Source organism: Salvia miltiorrhiza, chromosome 5, assembly GCF_028751815.1.
Source record: "Salvia miltiorrhiza cultivar Shanhuang (shh) chromosome 5, IMPLAD_Smil_shh, whole genome shotgun sequence".
Lineage (NCBI taxonomy): Eukaryota > Viridiplantae > Streptophyta > Magnoliopsida > Lamiales > Lamiaceae > Salvia > Salvia miltiorrhiza.
Window position 1 is genome coordinate 31715325 of NC_080391.1, and position 23375 is coordinate 31738699.

At 39.6% G+C, this 23375-nt stretch overlaps 1 protein-coding gene across 1 annotated transcript; it reads right to left on the reverse strand.

Moving 5' to 3' along the window:
* Nucleotides 1–7631: 7631 nt before the first annotated feature.
* Nucleotides 7632–8835, reverse strand: LOC131025807 (proline-rich receptor-like protein kinase PERK1). The gene is made up of 3 exons (XM_057955596.1): nucleotides 8476–8835; nucleotides 8072–8141; nucleotides 7632–8002 (listed from the first exon to the last, which is right to left on the reverse strand). Exons 1-3 carry the CDS (start codon nucleotides 8833–8835, stop codon nucleotides 7632–7634), a joined length of 801 nt encoding a protein of 266 aa, XP_057811579.1.
* Nucleotides 8836–23375: the final 14540 nt, after the last annotated feature.

Below are 23375 nucleotides of genomic sequence, written 5' to 3' on the forward strand. Positions count from 1 at the left end.
TGTGAGTACGTGGCTTCCTCTGAACGTTGGAAGATCAGTCCTAGGAGGAATGTTCAACTGATACTTGACTTTAGTATCAGTCCTTTTCGCGCATTAAGTAATCAGTCTTCAACTGATTCTTCAACTGATACTTCAGTTGGTATCTGCAGTCTTCAGTCTTCAGTCCTTCGTTCTTCAATCTTCAGTCTTCAGTCTTCAGTCTTCGACACCGCAAACTAAACTAGAAACAAACTGTAACACTTGAGTTCAAAAACGATTCTAGTCTATTACAGTTAAATCCTATGAATTTTGGTATCATCAAAACAAGGATTAGGATATTCCACAAGGTTCCCAACAATCCATACGTTGTTGCTTGGCTTGGAGTTCCGCCATCTTCAATTGATCCTTAAAGACTTCAATTTCTTTTTGGATGTGAGGGACAATGATTTTAAGAGGTAAAGCTCTAAAATCATGGTCAATAACTGTGTTTTGAAGAACGCAGAGTTGGGCTTGAAGGGTAGCCAACTGTACGGAGTGGTCGATCATATCACCAGTGAGAGTTTCGTCGACTTCCTTGAGCTTTAGCACATGCTTGGCCGCATAGATATCTCTGTAATTCATCCCGTGCTTGAGCTTCTCTATTTTATTTTTTTGGTTAGAAACCAACGTCAACAGCACTTTGTTCTGTTCTTCCAAATATTCAGGAAGTTCAAAGGAAACTCCTTGGGGAGTTTTGTATTTCCATACAGTTAGGCGTGCATCCGTCTCTTCATCGAAATCATAGATCCGGTATGGATGCCTTGTGATCTCGATTTATTCAACAGGCAACACCGGGGAGATGTGAACTTTCTTACCCTTTGAAGAAGATGCTCCTTCCTTGGTTTTCCCATGTTTGTAAGATGAGAAAAATATTTCTGCAATGAGAGATTTACTCACAAAGATGACTGTGGAAGAAGATTAGTAGTGGTGAAGAAATATTACAAGGGAAGACTAATGCACTTAAATACTTGAAAATGATGAAGATAAAATTGAAAAAAACGTGGGTTTGTGATGCGATGGAAATTGTTCAGTTCTTGTGCCTTAAGAGAATTTAATACATAATTCACGTTTGCCATCACTGCAGGAGTTATGTGTGTCTTAAAAGCAGTAAAAGATAATTATTACTCTATGTCAAATCAGTTGATATTCAAAAGAAATTGGCAAGATTTACTACGCAATCTTTTCCAAAAAGGAATCTATTGTGACTAAGATTTCTTCTAATTTTCAACAATTCCAAAATAGGTGACTTTTGAGAATAAGGCAGTATTTAAACCAAACATCAGTCACAAGCAAGGGATATAAAAATTGATAAGATGACTTACAATGCGATTGTTTAATTAACTAAAAATACGAGAGACTCAGTTGAACTTTGTAACGAGCACATAGATACTTACTGTTCGAGTGAACATCGTAGTCAGTGGATACCTCATAGCAATTTAACTAATATCCTTGGTTCCTTCTTGACCTTGACTCACTTCTTTGGTGAATACATCTTCAGTTATTGAAGAGACAACAAAAATTATATTTTAAGAAAACTGATGAGATCTCAGTTTTAGGTACAGAGCAGAAATCTGCCAAAGCAAAAGAAGAAAAGATTACTATTCAAAACAAATAACTTAGGTTTCTGCAGGTACATTCCAAAGACATCCCTCTTGATGCTATCGTAGTCACCAGGATGGCTTCTCTCGGTGACTTCCCAGATTCTGCATAGAGCTCCAACCTCCTTTTTGATGGTTTCTCTGTTGATGTGACGCTTGTACTTAGGAGGACTCTCAAAAGCTCTTAGGGGATATGGAATAATTGACATCTATGCTTTGTCTCTTGCATCTAGCAATCCGTTCACCATTTTCTTTTCAGTCCAGTTGTGTAGAAAATATATCCAAGCACATCTTTAGGATTCCGGATCTTGTTTAAGATCTCCAAAGACTATCCATTTGGTATAGATTTCTTTTATTCTTTCCCACCAGTCATTCAAATCTTCAGGTACCCATTTAACAGTTCGATCACACTTTGCCAAATAGGATACAAGAAGACCTTCCTTTACGTAGTGCTTTATCAGTTGTCTTTCATTAGGTGTGAAGGTGGGAGGAGGCGATGCAGGGTCAGCGAGCTTCAGTTCCTTTTTCGCTCGCGGCTGACGCTCTTGTTCATGTTCTTCTGCTCTTGGTCTCTTTATGTATTCTCTGGACTAGGATGGAGCAACAAGTAATTCTCGGGCAGTGCCAACTGATCCGACTGACTGCTCAGGACCCCAATACTCTTCATTCTTTCTGTCAATATCATCCATGCGATTTTGAAGATCTTGAATATCATTGAACATCTTCTGAATGAGGCAGGAGTTGGAGGAGTCACGGACTGCACGAAGTTCAACTTCCAATTGAGCAATCCGTATGTTGACTGGTTTGATCTCTTCTACAATCAGCATCTTTGTATCCACTTCAGTCATATACTCTCGCATGAACTCAGTGCGAAGCTTGTCCAAATTGTATTGAGCATCCATACGCTGTTGCTTGGCTTGGAGTTCCGCCATCTTCAATTTCTTTTTGGATGTGAGGGACAATGATTTTAAGAGGTAAAGCTCTAGAACCATGGTCAATAACTGTGTTTTGGAGAACGCGGAGTTTGGCTTTATGGGTAGCCAACTGTTCGGAGTGGTCGATCATATCACCAGTGAGAGTTTCTTCGACTTCCTTGAGCTTTAGCACATACTTGGCCGAATAGTGATTTACATGTATTTTCCATTCCTATGTCGCATTTTTCTTTAGTGTTTTGGGCGTTTTTATTGAGTTGTCTATTGTTTAAATTGTATATTTCTATGGAATAGACTACTCATCCACGTTCCTGCTGTTTTTACAGGTTTTGGACTCGAATTGAGATAATTTTGATGATATTGGAGAGAAATATATGAAGAGACGAGTCCGTAGGCGCTAACGAAGCTTAAATTGGGCACCGAACGATGGAGAGTGAGCATCGGGAAGTTCACGCGTCGGAGGACATGGAGCACCATGCGAAACACGAGCGACGGGCCGGGTGACGAATCAGAGGCCGTTGGACCTTCGTGCGGTATGGGTAGGGATGTCAATGCAGCCCGAAACCCGTGGGCCGACCCGAATAACCCGACAAAATTAGAGGATTAGGGGTGAAAAATCGCAACCCGAAAAAACCTCTAGCCCGCTTAGCCCGCACCTAACTAACTCGGAACCCGATAGGGCTAGCCCGAAAACCCGGTGGGTTGAAGGAATTGTGACTGATGCATCCAGTTAGAACTTCTGCTATGTTTAGATCTATGGTATTTGCTTAAATATATATAAATATATATGTAGCTTCATTAAAAAAAGTGAAATTAATTAGTTAGAATATATATATATATATATATATATATATATATGTGTGTGTGTGTGTGTGTGTGTGTGTGTGTGTGTGTGTGTGTGTGTGTGTGCAATCTCATTAAAAAAAGTGAAATTAATTACGGATTTTTTGTAGAAATTGATTATTAGTATCTCATTAATTAGAAATTAATTATTAGTATCTCATTTTAAAGTGATACCAAATTTTTTTTTTCTTGTCAATGAGACGTGCATGGCAAATCCACTAATTATTCAGTAATAATCCAGATTGATTCTAGTGCATTGATACATATTAAATTTTACTATCTCATTTTAATATAATTTTGTTTATGTAATCTTGAATATCTTATATTTTTGCATTTCATGCTTTGCTATATAATTTATATCTTTAATATCTATGTATATTTTATACATTATACATTAGATCATTAGGAATAATAAAATACAAATGATAATTTTATTTTTACGCCTTTAACCTGATTAGCCCAATGGGCTAGCCCGAAACCCGAAAGTTTAGGGTTAGGGTTGAAGATTTACAACCCGAAAAAATCTCCAACCCGATTAGCCCGCACCCGACTAACTTAGAACCCGATAGGGCTAGTCTGAAAACCTGATGGGCTGGCCCGATTGACATCCCTAGGTATGGGCATGCGGCCACACGACACAGCTGCGTGAGACGTCGAGTTTTCGCCCAATTTCCGGACTTTTATCGGTTTTCGCAATTTTTTGGTATTTTGAGCCGTACAAAACCTAGGGCATATAAATACTCCCCAAGAACTTATTCTCTGGACCTTTTATCATATTCTACTTTTTTTTGATAGCTGTGAGAGGCGAAGAATGGAGCCAGAGCAAGAATTGAAGAATCTCAACTCTACTACGGTTTTATTGTTGAATGTTTTCCTGTTTTCTTGAGATATTGATTCTAGTTCATATGTCTATGTGTGGCTACAATCTTTTTTTCCCAGGGTTAAGAGAGTAAACATGATTTGAATTTCTAACAATTTGATTCAATTAATCAAGATTATTATTCCTTTTTATGTTCTTGTTTATATTGTTTGCTATATTGATTGGCCACCAATTTAGCATAATCATAGGTTTTAATTTGATATCGGGAGATGATAATTATTACTTGAACTAAGAACATAGAACACATATATTTAATTCTAAAATGAATTGATATTTGTGAGGGCGTTAATCCTAGGAGCTTTTAGGAGTTGCATGTTAGAAGTGCGATCCAGAGACGATAGTCTTGCATGTAATCAACGGTTTGTATGCCACGGGAGTGGGTATAGACTAGCTTTGAGATTTCCTTAGGAAATTATCTTGATGATTGAATTGAACCTGTTAGTTATGAGAATCTGTTGAAACCTTTGCCTTGGAAAAATTATTCTCATATCAGTTTCTCTATTTTTCTCGGCTCAGTTTATTTATTTCCTATTATTTATTTATTTAGTTTTAAAAACAAAAATCTTCATTCTGATTTTCCAAATAGAGGATTAAAGTCTAGGATAGGAATTGATATTAATTAGTCTCTGTGAAATACGACCTTGCTTGCTACTGTTCACAATTGCACCCGTGCACTTGCGGTGTGCCAAGAAATTAGCGAACACGTAGATATCTCTGCAATCCATCTCGTGCTTGAGCTTCTCTATTTCATTTTGTTGTTTAGAAACCAAAGTCAAAAGCACTTTGTTCTGTTATTCCGAATCTTCAGGAAGTCCGAAGAAAACTATTTGGGGAGTTTTGTATTTCCATACAGTTAGGCGTTCGTCTGTCTCTTCATCAGAATCATAGATCAGGTATGGACGCCTCGTGATCTCGATTTCTTCAATAGGCAACACCGGGGGGGTGTGAACTTTCTTGCCCTTTGAAGAAGATGCTCCTTCCTTGGTTTTTCCATGTTTGTAAGATAAGAAAAATATTTCTGCAATGAGAGATTTACTCACAGAGATGACTTGGAAGAAGATTAGTTGTGGTGAAGAAATATTACAAGCGAAGACTAATGCACTTAAATACTTGAAAATGCTGAAGATAAAATCGAAAAGAACGTGGGTTTGTGATGCGATGGAAATTCTTCGGTTCTTGTGCCTTAAGTGAATTTAATACATATTTCACGTCCGCTGTCACTGCAAGAGTGACGTGTCTTAAAAGCAGTAAAAGATAATTATTACTCCACGTCAAATCAGTTGATATTCAAAAGAAATTGGCAAGATATACTACTGAAACACATAATCTTTTTCGAAAAAGAATCTATTGTGACTAAGGAATTTCTTCTAATTTTCAACAATTCCAAAATAGGTGACTTTTGAGAATAAGGCAGTATTTAAACCAAACATTAGTCACAAGAAAGAGATATAAAAACTGATAAGATGACTTACAATGCGATTGTTCAGTTAACTAAAAATACGAGAGACTCAGTTGAACATTATAACGAGCACATAAATACTTAGTGGTCGAGTGAACATCGTAGTCAGTTGATACCTCGTAGCAATTTAACTGATATCCTTGGTTCCTTCTTGACCTTGACTCACTTCTTTGGTGAATACTTCTTCAGTTATTAAAGAGACAACATAAATTATATTTTAAGAAAACGGATGAGATATCAGTCTTTGAGATCAAGTGGGACAGAATTATCATTTTAAGAAAACTGATGAGATATCAATTTTAGGTACAGAGCATAAATCTGCCAAAGCAAAGGAAGAAAAGATTATAATTCAAAACAAATAACTTAGGTTTCTGCAGGTAGATTCCAAAGACTGCTCTCTTGATGTTGTCGTAGTCGCTAGGATGGGTTCTCTCATTGACTTCCCAAATTCTGCATAGAGCTCCAACCTCATTTTTGATGGTTTCTCTGTTGATGTGACTCTAGTACTTAGGAGGACTCACAAAAGCTGTTATGGGATATGGGATAATTGACATCTTTGCTTCGTCTCTTGGATCTAGCAATTTGTTCACCATCTTCTTTTCATTCCAGTTGTGCAGAAAATATACCCAAGCACATATTTTAGATTCCGGATCTTGTTTAAGATCTCCAAAGACTATCCATTTGGTATAGATTTCTTTTATTCTTTTCCACCAGTCGTTCAAATCTTCAGGTACCCATTTATCAGTTCGATCACACTTTGCCAAATAGTATACAAGAAGACCTTCCTTTACATAGTGCTTTATCAGTTGTCTTTCATTAGGTGTGAAGGTGGGAGGAGGAGGTGCAGGGTCAGCGAGCTTCAGTTCCTTTTTCACTCGCGGCCGACGCTCTTGTTCATGTTCTTCTGCTCTTGGTCTCTTTCTGTATTTTATGGACTGGGAAGGAGCAGCAGGTAATTCTCGGGCAGCGCCGACTGATCCAACTGACTGCTCAGGACTCCAATACTCTTCCTCCATTCTGTCAACATCATCCATGCGATTTTGAAGATCTTGAATATCATTGAACATCTTCTGAATGAGGAAGGAGTTGGAGGAGTCACGGACTGCACGAAGTTCAACTTCAAGTTGAGCAATCCGTATGTTGACTGGTTTGATCTCTTCTATAATCAACATCTTTGTATCCACTTCAGTCATGTACTCTCGCTTGAACTCAGTGCGAAGCTTGTACAAATTGTATTGATCATCCATACGTTGTTGCTTGGCTTGGAGTTCCGCCATCATCCATACCTCTTATACAATGATTGTATAAGAGGTAATGCTCTAGAACCATGGTCAATAACTATGTTTTGGAGAACGCAGAGTTTGGCCTGAAGGGTAGCCAACTGTATGGAGTGGTCAATCATATCACCAATGAGAGTTTCTTCGACTTCCTTGAGCTTCAGTACATACTTGGCCGCATAGATATCTTTGCAATCCATCTCTTGCTTGAGCTTCTCTATTTCATTTTGTTGGTTAGAAATCAACGTCAACAGCACTTTGTTCTGTTCTTCCAAATCTTCAGGAAGTTCAAAGGAAACTTCTTGGGGAGTTTTGTATTTCCATACAGTTAGGCGTGCGTCTGTCTCTTCATCGAAATCATAGATCAGGTATGGACGCCTCGTGATCTCGATTTCTTCAACAGGCAACACCGGGAGGTTGTGAACTTTCTTGCCCTTTGAAGAAGATGCTCCTTGGTTGGAGGAGGAAGCAGTAGATTCAGTTGAATCATTTGTTTGGATTGGAGGGGCAATGTAAGCTCCTATTGGCTTCTCGGTGGATGGATCAGAAGCCATTTCAACGGCGGCATCTTTGGTAGGCTCAGTTCATGCCTGACCAGTTGTGTTTTCAGTTGATTGAGGGGGTCTATTGGAGGATGAGTAGCTTTCGGAAGAGCAGTAACAGTTCTTTTTGTGGAAGAACTTCTTGAGTTGAAGCACCAACAAACGTGGCTTCAGAAGTTTTGGTTTTCGTGGCTTGTCCGGCTGAGGTGATCTGCACATCTTCAGCGGGAAAATCTCGAATATTGGGAATGAACCCCTTAGCAGCAATTTGTCCAGTGTTGACATCCACTTTAATTGCATCAGCAACTAAATCTTCAGGTGGTGGCGATGGAGCTTGTTCATCAGTTAGGTCGACAATTTGACCTTCTGGAGGATTTGGTTCAGCAGATGTCATCTTTTCTGATACAGGAGTCTTTTCTCTGGATTCAGTACGTGGAACTTCTTCAAGAGGTTCTGAAGTTCCAGTTGCAGCTCATATACAATCACCATCCATCAGTTGTGGCTCTTCTTATTCTACTTGACTTATAGCTTCAGTCGGAAGTGGTTTCTGAGGAGCAGGGGCTGCAGAAGCACCAGTTTCTAAGGGTGCAGCCTGATGGGATAACATCCCACATCCTTGAGATGTTGAAAACACTGTACAACTGTGCTTCTTCTAAGGCAAATGTGTCATCAGACTCAACATGATTGAGATCGTCGATTTGAGAGCATGGAGCTATTTTAATGAAGGTATAGGCTAGAAGACAATAGAGGTTGTGGGATACCTCAAGAGAAGAATTGAGACTAGGGAAGTGCTAAGTAAGATAAAGAATGGCTTCCCTAGCTGATTCAAACTTCAAAGCTTGAACAACCTGTTGTTGCTCTTTTGTTCCGGAAAGAGCTGGCACTGACGAGGAGGAGGGTTGAATCTATTTGCCTTTGGCACGTACCCGGATTGATATCCTGCCAGATTTGGTTTTTGTCTTTGATTTGGGCTTGGTGGTGGTCTTTTTGGGAGTGGAGTGGGGGCGAAGAGGAATATCGGAAGGCATTTCAGAATAGATGGCAGAAGGCTTAGGCCTGGAAGAAGGCTTAGAAACTTCAGTTGGAGACACTGGAGTTTCAGTCTCTAATGAAGAAGGTTCAGAGACTCCCTTCAATTTTGTCGACATGGAGGTTTTGGAGCCTCCCTTCACCTGCTTGAAGAGACGGAAATGACCAGTCACCTTCAGCTGCTCTGGCCAGTAGACCTGAATGTGACTGGTTCTCTTGAGGATGATCTGGGTCACCCAGTTGCCTTGCCAAAGCATTTTTGTCGCCTTTGAGTTGGTAGGCTTGTTGAAGAGCAAGTCAAGATAGGCTTATTCCCAGTTGTAGGGGCCTTCATTTAGCAGCGCAACCATGACATTCTTCTATGGCTGCGAAGCCTGATCAGGGGAACCTGTAGCACCAAACCAGTATTTTTGGATAATCTTATCCAGAAGATTGTGGCTTGGTTGGTAGAGTGCAAGCTTGAGAGTCCTCTCGGTGGGAGTGCTCTTCTCAACCATTGCTATCTTTAGTAGCTTATTTGCCTCCACATCCGTGATGATGGAGGGCTTTGGACCTGTGTTTGGAAGGTTGAATAACTTCCGAACATCCTCAATGACGTTGATGTGGACTTCCTCTTGCTCCTTGAAGTCTGGTGTTGTGAAGACATTTACCTTAGTGATAAAATCACCAGAGTCGTTGAACTTCAATTCTCCGTAGAACTGTCTGATTGGTGTCTTCAACAAGTATGGCGCTTCAGTAGTGACAAAGGTGTGCCATTGATACCTTGTAAGAATCTCATCTACTTCCTTGTGTCCAACCTTTTTTTGAAACGAGGGTAAATGCACTTATTGCTCATAACGAACTTGTTTCCCATTGCAGTCGACTTTCGCCATTATTTCTGTGATTTTGAAGAAAATAGAATAGAGAGATTTTTTCACAGGGACTTGCTGTGGAACAAGGGTTAGATAGCATGAGAAGTTGGAGAAAATGGCAAAGTATGGAAAAAAAATGTTTATAGGCTGATTGATCGGTCGTGGGAAGTGAACAGTTACTTTTAGGGCTTTGACAAGACACCGGTTGTTGAGATCTGCGCGCCAAGGTGTATTTAATAAAATTTGAAATCTGCATTAAATGCTCGCCAGTCGAAATCCTTAAAATAAGGGATTTTATAAAATGGAGTGTACTTTAATTAGTGGCTAGAAAAAGAAAGACTGAAACTGATTCTGAAAGAGGCGGGACAAATTAAAGACCAATTTAAATGCAACTTGAATGACTTGTCCAGCAAAGATATTTCAGTTTCACTTCCCCCTCGAACTAAGACTGATCTTTTTTAGTTGCCACGACCTCACTTAAGAGGCTTTATATGACTGAGCACAGTTGTCAGGACTTCAGTTGAAATCCTTTTCTTCAGTTAAAAATCTTCAGTTGACGATAGGTCAGCTGATCATTGTATTCAGTCGAAATTACTGATAATGTCGATGTTAATCTAAAAGATTTTCTTTTTTGTGCTTGTTTGACGGTACTAAACAAACCGCTAAGTTCGGTCTTAGTCTCGAACTCTATTACAATCACTCTTCTCTCTGAAAGAAAAAGGTTATGTAATAACCAACTAGGATTACTGAGAACATGCTCTCAAGTAATCATCAACTAGGCTAAAGATATATCTATTGATTGCCTGATTCTAAGAGAGTTCTTGTAATCAACCATTCTGATTATATGATTTATGTTTGTTCCCTTCTTCGATTCAATGCTTGTGAAGGTTGCAGAACTGCTCTTATGTTGAGATTTTTGATGCTGTGGATGAGGATCGCATTGTGCAGGAATTTCTTGATAATTTATAGGATGAAGACGATATTGAGCAAGAATTCCTTGCTAAATTGCAAGATGAGATGGCCATTGAAGAAGAATATCTGGATAAGCTGCAACACGAAGATGACATAGTTCAGGAATTCCTAGCTAACTTGCAGGAGGAGACAGCCATTGAGGAAGAATTTCTAGATATGCTGCAATACGAGGATGATATAGTGTAGGATTCACAATGTGCACTACTGATGGATGAGAAAGAACAGGGAGTTTTGAACTTGGCTCACATAAAGGTGTTAAAGGGAGATTATTTGATGCTATGAGCGTTAGATGCGCATCAAAAGGACCTACAGCTGCAACTCGAGAAGATGTGTTTACACAAGCTCTGAGGCAGCTGAAGCTTCAATCAGATTTTGATTAAGGGGTCCTTTTAGTTGGGTTGCATGGGAAGAAACCCATGATTTTTTTCTTAGTTTCCTTTGTTTCAGTTTTTCTTTTGCTTTGCTTGATGTTTATTATGGTTGTGTTCTTGGTGTATGGTGCATGTTCTATACTTTTGGGAGTGACATCTTGTGTGGATGAGAAGTATGCATGGCAATGTGAAATCCATGGGCTCATCTCCTTGATCGATATTTCAGGGAAGTGTTTGTCTTACACTCTTATTTCAGGCAGTGTTTTGCTATAAGTGTGGGGGATGAGAGCTTGGTTTTATTGATTTTGGTAAATGCGGGAGACTTTATTTATGAGCTTTATTGGTGGGGGATATGGTCCCCTTGCATTTAGCGAATGCTTGGAATTGAGCTTGTCTGTATTGATCTTTTTGAAGATGTGGTTCTCAATGTGATATTCGGGTTTGTGATTGGTGGTTATTCTGGTTTTTCTTTTTATGCATGTCTCTTGTTGGTGTAATGAATTATGAGTTTTGTTGCAACACATTTGTAAGCAATTGAGATGTGATTTGTCCGGTAGATGCTAGAGGGAGTGTTGTCGGTGTGATTGCCTACGATCTTATCTTTATATATGAAGTTGTATGAATTTTGAAATATTTGATAGCTCTGAGTCTCTGCTTCTCTAGTATTTCTATGAGCATGGGAAACCACGTGAGAAGACTTTGGATTACCTCCGAAAGGCTTATCTCATGAATTGTGGCTTAACTGTTGAAAATAAAAAAAATAACTTCTAAAGAGAACAGAAGATTGTGAAAAGAAAACAGTGAAATCATAAGATAATGATTATAAAGGCGATCACATTAGGGAATTCACTTCTAGCGGAGAATTGAGTCTGATCGAATCATTTGTATCATAATGGTGTTGCTTCTTAAAATTTTAAGTTACTTACACCATTTGAGAGATATGTGTTGAGTGAAAAACTTGAATTGGTTTGTGAATGTTTGGTTGGAATTGAGCATTGTTGAACTATCTCTTCATTTGATTCTTATGGATTTTGCTTGAGGACAAGCAAAAGACTAAGTGTGAGGGGGTTGTTTAGTCCTATTATGTGATGATTCTATGGTTGTTTATGTACGTTATGGGTTTATATTTTTAGTTTAGTTCACTCAGTAGTTGACTGATTTGAGGTTATGTGTTTATTTTGTTGTCTCAGGATTTGATGCTCTAATTGATTAATTAGTAGATAAATATGGAGTTCGAATTTAGTTGATTGGTCATAAGAAGAATTGTAGCTCGTCTCAATATGAGTTCGTAGGCAAAAACGGATCCAAAATCCGACATGTAACGAGGGTGAACGGGCCAAAATAAAAACATCGCACTGTGCAGTCCGCGCGTGAGCAATCCAGCGGGCGCTGGCTTTTCCCCGCGAGCGCACAAGTCACCCATAAGCTTCCAGCGGGTGCTGACTTTTCACCGTGAGCGCGCAACTCACCCATGACCTTCCAGCGGTCACGCAATCACCCAGCGGCAGCGCTATTCACTCACGAGCACCCCGCGAGCGCTCAAAGTCCCCAGCAGCCGAGCCTTTCCCTCACTCCATTACTCCAGCACCTACGCATTTTTCTCCTCCACGCCCGCTGGGAGTTTCCAGTGCCTGCGTGCTCCTCGCCATACCCGCGCCCACTGGAAATGCCCAGTGCCCGCGCACATCGTCCATCTGAGCTCACGGGTATCCCTCAGCGCTCACGTGCCCCTTCAGCGCCCAACCCACGATTCGTCGTTAGTGCAAGATTTGATGAAGAAGGCAATTGAAGATGGTGGAGTTAGCGTGTTGGATAGCCCACGTTTGATTATGTACATTTGGGTCGAAGTTGGAAGACTTTATTTATTTTATTTTCAGTCTTGTTATTTTAGAGCCTAATAGTTTAGCTTATTGGGTTATTTTAATTTTGAAAATTAGGGAATAAGGGCCTCGTTTGGCTGATTTGGGTTTTATTTAAGTTGTTTCCTTATTAGGCTAGGTTTAGTTTTTGCCTATATATATGGCTTAAAGGTGTTGGCCGAAAAATTGAACATTATTATTTATCAAAACTGTGAGTTTTATTCTCTCTTAAGAGTTTTTGAATTCCTCTTGAAATTCCAAGATGAATTCATCTATCAGTGTAACGGTGAGTCAACCAACTCTCGTCGGGTGTCATTCATCGTCCATGAGTTGCTGCATCAATATCACATTGGGGTATAGGGAATTCATTCGCCTATATTATTTCGTGGGTTAGATTTAGAGGTTTTGGGATTTCCATTATCTGTTCCATCTATCGTTCGTTCTTCAGTCTTTCGCTTGCGTGTTCGATTGATTGATCGACAAGGATCATATCATTTGCTCAGCAAAGATCATATCATTTGGCACCAGAGCCGCATTTCGTATCTAGGTTTTGTTTTTCTGCCTTTGTATCAAGGGTAGAAATTTTAGGGTTTTTGCGTTTGTTTTTCTATGTTTTCGCGTTTCTATATTTCTGCATTTTAGGGTTATGTCTATTCTGTGTCGTTTCGGTTCCGTGATTTCCATATCCAGGGTTTCGTGTTCCATATATCTTTCATACCTTTGTGAAATTTTCGTATTTGCTGTTACGAGATTTCCATCTGTCTGTTAAGTGCCATTACATACCACCATAAGAGATCATAATATCTTTCATACATATCTAGTGAGACACAGACTCATCAACTCTACGACGAAAGCATTTAGTAAGATAGAGATCGACCTGAAGTATAAGAACACCTGTAACTTTAACTTTCTCCAAGTATATTTCTTCAAGCAGTCGACAAACAGATTACAGATGGGAAAGTGTAGAATAAGAAGTAAAGAGCGGATCCCTATTGCAATGATTAAGTGTAGTATTTATAGACAACATGGAAAGAGGGCACATCAGTCTTTTCAATTACACACGCACTCCTTATGCACGGCCTCCGCGTAGGTGTCGTTATCATCGGTGATTGTCCTTCATATAACGGACTAGCAGCTTTTTGCCTGTTGTCAGAGAATGGTCACGGGCTGCACAGCCAATCTTCGCGACATGTCTGCGCTGACCCCAGTCGGAGTGATCCCTCGTGAATGCACTCTTAATAATTCATGCGGTTAAGGACCCTTCTCGACTGCGCAGGCGTCATCCCTAGCTCTATGTAATTCAATACTACTCCTCAATATATTTTTCTTTGGTCCTTCGAGGCCTGCACTGTTAATTTATTCACATATATATACGTAATAATGTTAAATATATAAGACCTGTGTTGACAGGGGATCCTACCCCTCGTCAATATCCATTCACATCCAAAATCCATCATCGATTCAAACTGATCACCAAAGTTCCATACATCATATTTTTGTTCTGTTCTTGAGTTTTTTTTTTTTTGAATCCACGTTCTGTAAGGGTTGAAAAAAATGTTCTTTTAATTCCTTAGGTCATATAGAGTCTATTGGGGCAGTTTCTACGTGCACTTTTTCTGATTTTTCAGTTACATATCATAGTGTTTTCTGGGTTCCTTGGGTAATTTAGAGCATGTTGAGACCGTTTCTGTGCAGCATGTTTTTTAGTTTTCAATCTTCGTTTCTTCGTGTCTTTCGTCGTCGTTGGGTAGTATATAGCCTTTAGAGTCCATTTTGTTGTTGTGGTGTTCTTGCAGGACAATTTTTGTGGTGGTCTCGTTTGTTGGTTGGTATTGAATTCAGCTGGTAGATTGAGGGAATTCGATTCCTTGAGGAAGAATTTTGAGTGGAAAAAGGCAAGAGAGAGTGAGATTATTAGAGTGAAAAGAGCCATTAATTTGAGTGAATTCATTGTTGAGTGATACACGAGTGTTTGTGAGGTGGAGAGGTTCTTTTGTTTTTTTACTAACCTTTTCTTGTTTATGTGTCAATATGTCAAAGAAAGATGAACAGGGTTCGAATTTGGAGGATCAACCTGTCGCTGATTCAAAGATGAAATTCATGATGGAGGCATTGAGATCAGAATTGGAAAAGATTCTGAGATCCGAATCGGAAGGGGTGTATGATATGATCGATCAGATTGAGCAGTCTCAGTCCAATATAAATCGAGGAGGCCGAGGCGGCAGAGGAGGCCGTGGTGGTAGAGGAGGTCGATTCCAGTTTCGTCAGAATGAGGAAGAGGACACAGATTTTGGTAAGGAATAGGACTGGCAGAGAGATGGTGGTAGGACTTTGGCAAGATAACAATTTTGGCAACATAAAGATGAACATTCCCTCATTCCAAGGGAAAAACGATCTCTGCTCGACTGTCACAACTATTCAGAGCTCAAGAATGTGAAGTTTGTTGCGATAGAGTTCTCAGATTATGCACTTGTTTGGTGGGATCAGATGGTGACTAGTAGGAGGAGAAACGGTGAAACACCAATTCAGAATTGGCATGAGATGAAGGTTGTGATGAGGAAGCGATTTATGCCTCATTACTATCGAGAGCTTTTCAACAAGTTGCAGAATTTGAAGCAGGGTAGTAGGAGCGTGGATGAGTAGTTTAAGGAGATGGCGATATCCATGATTCGAGCTAATGTTGTGGAGGAACGGGAGGCGACGATGGTGAGATTTCTAGCTAGTTTGGATTGGGATATTCGTGATAAGGTGGAGTTGCAGCACTATGTTGAGTTGGAGGATATGGTCCACATGGCCATCAAGATAGATAATCAACTCAAGAGGAGGGGCAACAACAACAGCAACTAGAGGCAGAATCAGAACAATTGGAGGCAATCCCAACCAGTTTCTAGTGGTTTCTCATCAGAAGGGAACCAACGGAAGAAGGAGACGCCGCCGAGAGATGAAAAGAAGGCGTTCTTTAGGTCCTGACCCGAGGGTTCTAATTCAGCAAATCCGATAGTTTTCGATGGTCGAAATCAAGATAAGAAGGGTTAAGTGTCAAGGATTTGGTTATATTATGAGTGAGTTTCCGAACAGGAGACTTATGATCATGAGAGATGATGGCGAAGTAGTGACTGATGGTGACGAGACCGATCCGGAGATGCTAGTCTTGGAGGATGCCGACGATGAAGAGGAGATTGAGGAGATTTTTACACCTGCTGGACAGCTGTTTGTAGCTAGAAGAGCTTTGAGTGTCCAATCTCAACCCGATGAAAGAGAGCAGCGGGAGAACCTCTTTCGCATGAGATGTCTTGTTCAAGACAAGGTGTGCAGCGTTATTATTGATGGAGGGAGTTGCACGAATGTGTCTAGTAAAGCCATGGTTGAGAGATTGGGTGGTGAAGCATCCCATGCCGTACCGTTTGCAGTGGCTGAATAAGACCGGCGTCATCAAAGTTACGAGGCAAGTGAAGGTTCCTTTTCGCATTGGGAAGTATGAGGATGAGGTGTTGTGTGATGTGATGTAATTCCAATGCAAGCAAGCCACATCTTGTTGGGACGTTCGTGGCAATTTGATTGACGTGTGACTTATGATGGCTTCACCAACAAATATTGTTTTGAATATAAGCAGAAGAGGGTGTCGCTTGTTCCTCTTACTCTTAAACAAGTTAATGAGGATCAAGTGCAATTGCAAAATGAGGCGGAGAAGGTAAAGTCGAAGAAGCAACCCATAGTTAAAAAGGAGAATGGGCTGATGCACAAATCCTTTCTTGCAAGACCTGGTGATTGAAAGTGGGCCGTGAAGGAGGAGAGGTCATTCGACGAGTTGCTGGCCAAAGAGCACGTGAGGAAGAGTTTGAGTCCTAGTTACTTCGTCAAAGTGGTGTTTGAACCTGCTGATTGGGTATAGTTGCATATGCGCAAGGAAACGTTTTCTTTTGATGTAGGTGACGACTTGGATTTGAGGACAAATCCTCTTCAAGAAGAGGGGAATGATGCAGCCCAAGGTTCGTCGTTAGTGCAAGATTTGATGAAGAAGCCAATTGGAGATGGTGGAGTTGGCGTGTTGGATAGCCCACGCTTGATTATGTGCATTTGGACCGAAGTTGGAAGACTTTATTTATTTTATTTTTAGCTTTGTTATTTTAGATCCCAATAGTTTAGCTTATTGGGTTATTTTCGAAAATTAGGGAATAATGGTCTTGTTTGTCTGATTAGGGTTTTATTTAAGTTGTTTCCTTATTAGGATTGGTTTAGTTTTTACCTATATATATGGCTTAAAGGTGTTGGCTGAAAAATTGAACATTATTATTTATCAAAACTGTGAGTTTTATTCTCTCTTGAGAGTTTTTGAATTCCTCTTGAAATTCCAAGAAGAATTCATCTATCGGCGTAACGTGAGTCAACCAACCCTCGTCAGGTGTCATTCATCGTCCCCGAGTTGCTGCGTCAACATCACGTTGGGGTATGGGGAATTCATTCACCTATATCATTCTGTGGGTTAGATTCAGAGATTTTGGGATTTCCATTATATGTTTCATCTATCGTTCGTTCTTCAGTCTTCCCCTTGCGTGTTCGTTTGAACGATCTGGCAAGGATCGTATCAATCCTCTTACCCCGCGCTCGTGCATGAAACCCAGCGCTCGCTGGGTTTGTCATTTCACTGCACAGTTGCTCATTTCAAGTTCCAATCAGTGTGCGCCTTGTGTCCCAGTCCAACGTTAAAAGAAAAAGTGTATTTCACATCCAGGGATATAAAAAGGTTGACTCTCATTTCCTAGGTTACACTTTCACTTTTTCGGACGCAGTTCTAGCCATCGTTCCGGACGTAATTCACTAGTTAGAGATTTATTTTCTAGTTATCATCATTACTATAAGTTTTCATTTATTATCTAGATAAAACTATTAGATTTATGATTTTAATACAGTATCAGTTATTTTGTCATAACCTGTATTTTTAGTTTATAATTAACTTAGAATTTCGATATGATCTTTAAATAAGCAATGAGGTTAGATGAAGCTTCGTTGGCTAATAAGAAATTAGGGACATCCCTAATAGTGGAGGAATTAGAAAATAATCTCGAAAGGCCCTTTTATATATATTGACGATAGAAATATATTTTCATATGAGGGCATATGAATAAATAGGAGGACGCCTGTAAGAATATTGATATATATATATATATATATATATGTGAGTGATTTATTTTCGGAGGTATAATTCGAGGGCGCTCGAGATTATATAACTTGTGAGATATATATATATATATATATATATATATATATATGTGTGTGTGTGTGTGTGTGTGTATGTGTGTATATATATATATATATGTATATATTGATATATTAATTTCGGCGTTAAATCGAAGAATGCACGGATAAACCGAGAGCTTTTTATGCTAATGATTGGTGCTACATGGTTTGGGGACATTGATTAAATGTATATATTAATGTTGTCCCCTATTTATTATGCATCCATTAATAATAATATTCCTTCATTAAATGCACTTCATTGATTACGGCAATAAATAGCACATGTGTATTAAATTAGAAAATCTACCGAAATCTAATAAAATCTACCAAAATCTCGTCATGTCTCGTCGACTTAAATAGGCGACGAGACAAGAGCTCGTCCTATTAATGGCAAGTGGGCTAAGGAATTCTATAAATAGCAAGTTTGGAAATGAAGAAATCATCCCTCAAACACACTCCCTCACTCTAAGCTCTCTCTCCCTCTCAGTCCCTCACACTCTCTCTCTCGGTCATCTTCCTCACGCCGCCCAACCCTTCTCTAGTAGCAGCAGCAGCTGCTTTCCCCTCTCCCCTCGCCGCCGTCAGTCGCCGTTCACCGGAGGAGCGACAACCACCCTCTCCTTCTCCCTCTTCCCCTCAAACACGCCACCTCCATCTCCCTCTCTCTCTCTTTCCTCTGCTGCACAGCCACCACCACCACCGGCTGTCGCCACCACTTTCTTCCTCTCTCACAGTAGCCGACGATCGCCGCTCGCCGACGCCATCGACGGAGCGCTCCAGTTGCTCCCTCCAGCCGCCGAAGCTCACGCCATGGCTTCTCAATTCACAAGAAGTGAACTCTCTCTCTCTCAAGGATCTCAAGTAAGTGAGAACTTCCTCTTATATGTGTAAATCCAAGAGATTATAAAAGAAAGAACTTATATTCATAAACCTACTATACTAATATACTTCTTTGGCCTAATAATGGATAGATCTATGTAACTAATCTATAGATCTATGAAGAATGAGGAAGAGAAATGAGTTTTTCTTTTAAAAGACACAGAAGTTGGTTCTTGCTAGGTTTTGAGGCATAGAACCCTAAAACTACAAAGATATGATATTTTCATAATAAATAACCTATATATTTTCTTCTCATATATATAGTAATATAAAGTTTTGAATTGGTTAAATGAGTCTCGTTAAAGATGTTAAATGAATTCATGCATTTTCATGATAAGAAGATGTAGATCTATAACATATAGTAAGAGAATGTTTGGTTAAGCATGACTTCTTTAAAAGATGTAAAGATACCATTAAAATGTGTTGTTAAGTTTTGGATGTTAAGAATATAGCATGAGAGATACTAAGAATGCTTGGTTAAGTGTTGGTTTAAAGTATGGTTTTCAAACTGTTTTGATGAACTACAAATCAGAACTTTGACCGTCAGTTTCATCAGAATTCTTTTGTTCAAAAATCCTGAAATTTTGATGGTATGTAGTCTGGCATGTTTTTGACGTCCATAAAATTTTTCAAGTCAAGTGGATAACGTTGCTATAGTTTTAAAATCGAAACTTATCACTGCAGTTGCTGTCAAATTTCCTTTAGTGACAGAAACATTGTTCTGCCCTTTTCATAGCTCCTGTTGGAGAATACCTTTGAAATTTTTGTAGTGTCAAGTTGAAGATGATAAGGACCCACAAACCAAATTTCAGATTTATTTGACATCGTTTGCTATATTTTTAAAATCTAAACTTTTCGTTGACAGAAACTGCCAGATATGGTAGACGATAGGAAAATTGTTATATATCTCAAACCACTTCACTACAAAAAAACCGTTGATTACCGGCGGCGTTTGCCGTCGGTAATGGCGAGGCAGCCGCCGAAAATTGAACTACCGGCGGCGTCTCGGTAATTTTCTCGTCGGTAACACAATTACCGGCGGCAAAACTTTACCGCCGGTTCTTCAATATTGCGAGGCAAATTTCTCCACTTTGTAGTCACATGATCCTCAAAGTAATACGAAGATAAAGTTGACATTTCTTCTAGTATATATGCATTGCTGATGGATCCCTCAACCTTGGCTTTGTTTTTTATATAATTTTTCAATGTCCTCAAATATCGTTCAAAAGGATACATCCATCGATACTGCACTGGACCGGCAAGCCGTGCTTCATCTGCCAAATGAACAGGTAGGTGCTCCATTGAGTCAAAAAAACTCGGTGGAAAGATACGCTCAAGTTTGCATAGAGTAACAACTATCTTCTCACTCAGGGTTCCCATATCATCTATTGAGATGTTGCGAGATGTTAATTCTCTGAAGAAGAAACTTAACTCTGTAATTGCCTCCCAAACGTTCTTAAGAAGAAGTTCTTTAAAGGCAACAGGTAGCAGTATTTGCATGAACACGTGACAGTCGTGACTTTTCATGTTGTGCATCTTCAGGTTGTTCAAATCAACGCATCTGCTAATATTTGACACGTACCCATCGGGAAACTTAAGACTCTGTATCCATTTTAGTAAAATCTTCTTCTCGTCCCTTTCAAGTGTGTAACATGCTTTTGGATACTATCGGGCTCCATCCAGTTTCTTCAATTCAGGCCGTCGGCAGAAGACGTTCAATTCTTCTCTCGACTTTTCTGTATCTTTCGTCTTCCCCTTCACATTGAGGACAGTATTGAACACATTATCAAACACATTTTTTTCAATGTGCATGACATCCAAATTATGTCGAATGATCCTTCCAATAGGGAAGATCCCAAAATATGCTTTTTCTTCTTCCACCCTATATTTTGATGTTTTGCGAGTTGAGCGTTTCTCCCATCAAAGTCTTCCGTAACCTCCACGAAGCCCAACTGCTCTATTTGATTCAAGATTTCTGTCCCCGATCTCTGTTCTGGTGCATACACATTGCAAGTCTTATTCTTCAAGAATGATGTTCTATTTCTTCTAAACACATGGTTACGAGGTAAGAACTTCCGATGATTGTCAAACCACGATTGTTTTCCACTCTTCGTTAGAGTGAAAGCTTCTGTATTCTCCATACAATGTGGACATGCCAATCTCCCAGCTGTACCCTACCCAGACAACATAGCGTACGCTGTAAAATCACTGATAGTCCAAATAAGAGCTGCCCGCATGTGGAAATTTTGCTTCACAGATACGTCGTAAGTGTTCGCACCTACGTCCCACAAATATTTCAACTCTTGTATCAGTGGCTGCAAGAATACGTCCAACTTCATCTTTGGATTAGATGGCCCAGGTACGAGAACTATGAGGAACATGAATTGTTCTTTCATGCACAACCATGGAGGCAAGTTATATGGTGTGACAATGACCGGGCAAGAAGAATATTGACGTCCTGGTTGTGCAAAGGGGGCAAAACCATCTGTAGATAAACCTAATCTCACATTTCTGGTCTCTTGAGCAAATTCAGGATAAACTGAATTCAAGTGTTTCCAAGCCGGAGAGTCTGCCGGGTGGCGCATAACCCCATCGTCTGTTGAAGTCGCATGCCAACGCATATTCTCGGCTGTTGCTGCAGATGCAAACAACCTCTGCAGTCGGGGCGTCAAAGGAAATTAGTGCATCTGTTTGGCGGGCACCTGTTTCTTTCGACGACTTCCAGATGCACGCAAATTCTCCTTATATCGTGATTGGTCACAGAACATACAACTATGTAGCTCACTAGTTTCCCCCCCAATACAACATACAATTATTAACACAACAATCGATCTTTTCCACGGGCAAACCCAAACCGCGCAGATTTCTCTTCGTACTATAGAAGTCTTCTGGACTGTTGTTATCATTCGGTAAAGCATTTTGAAACATTGAAGACAACTGATTGTAAGTTCTCTCTGACATGTGACTTTCATCCTTTATGCTCATGAATTGAGTCATCCAGGATAACTGTGAGTAAGTGTCATAGTCTGGGTACAATGGATTATCGGTCGAGTTCAACATGTCGTAAATCTGTTGAGCATCAGGATTGGGCGGCTCCTCCAGATTTGACACATCTTGATAATTACTAGATCCAGCATGATCATGCACCATCCTTTCGTAGTTATTGTATGACCCGTCCAGCATGTTCTGTCGCCATACACATCGGTGCTTCCCCGTGATAAACCCAAGTTGTGTAATTGTGGAAAAATCCACGTTTAGTAACATGTTTTCTGACTGTAGGTACAGATAAAAAGGCTTCATTGTTACACTTCTTACACGGGCACCTAATGTTACCTAATCCATCTGTATACGGCGTTTGATTTATCGCATAATCAAGGAAACTCTCCAGTCCCGTTTCAAATGCAGAACGATCATTGTATCTTGCATACATCCACATGCGATTATCACTCATTCTTGCAAATTCTAATTGAAAATAATAAATAAAATATCATAAATTACTTGAATCAAACGAAATTTTGATAGCATAACCCCATTATCCTAACTATCAAGTGCTCGACTCTACCAGCAGCTATAATGACCATAGTGGTCCTAATTTACTAAGCCTATACTAGGTCTACCCGGCCCCCCAATGTCGAAGCAATAATACAATACATATAAAGCAATAAAAAATAAAGTAATAAAATTTAAAACAATCATTTGTTGGGAGAAGATCCTTAAGAAATAATCAATTTCTATCCCAAAGGGAGAAGATCCTTAAGAAATTGATTAAATCTATCCCACAATATATAATATCATATCATTTCATGATAAACACATACTATTAATCGTACTTCATTTAACAAAATTATTTAACATAAATAAATCTCTAACAAATTCATACTTAAAATTAATTTAATCATGCTTTATAATTAATCAAACTCCAACAAATTTAATTAGATTGTAAAAATTAATTAAACTAAATTAATCATACTTCATATATTATAAATTAATTAAAATTAATCAAATTAATATTAATTAGATTCTAACAAAATAATATTAAAAAACAAATTTTAAATTAATTAATCATACTTCAAATATTATAAATTAATTAAAATTAATCTAATTAATATTAATTTTAATCTAACAAAATAATTAATAAATAAATCAAATAACGAGAACGAAAGCGTACGGTAGTGGTCGGCGGCGGAGCGGTGGCGATGGCGGTGTCGGCAGCGGCGCGGCGCCGTTCAACTGAAATGTTAAAGAAATAAAATGAGATTTGAAAGTGAGAGATAATTAAAGAGAGAGAGAGAAATAATACCTGCAGGGTGGCTGGCCGGCGGCGGTGGCTCGGCGGCGGCGGCTGGGGGCGGGGCGAGGCGGCGACTGGGGCTGGAGGCGCGGCAGGGAGGGGGGGTTTGAGGGGAATTCGATCTGTGCGTGAAAGGGGATCTGTAAATATTTAATGACAGAATTACCGGCGGCATTTTGCCGCCTCTAATTACCGACGGCAATGCCACCGGTAATCTGCAAATTATATAAATTTAAAGCTAAATTTAATTATTTTATAAGCGGCGGCGAAAATGCCGCCGGTAATGCCGCCGGTAAACGAAAAAAATGACCCGCCTAGTTTTGGCGTCGTTGGGCC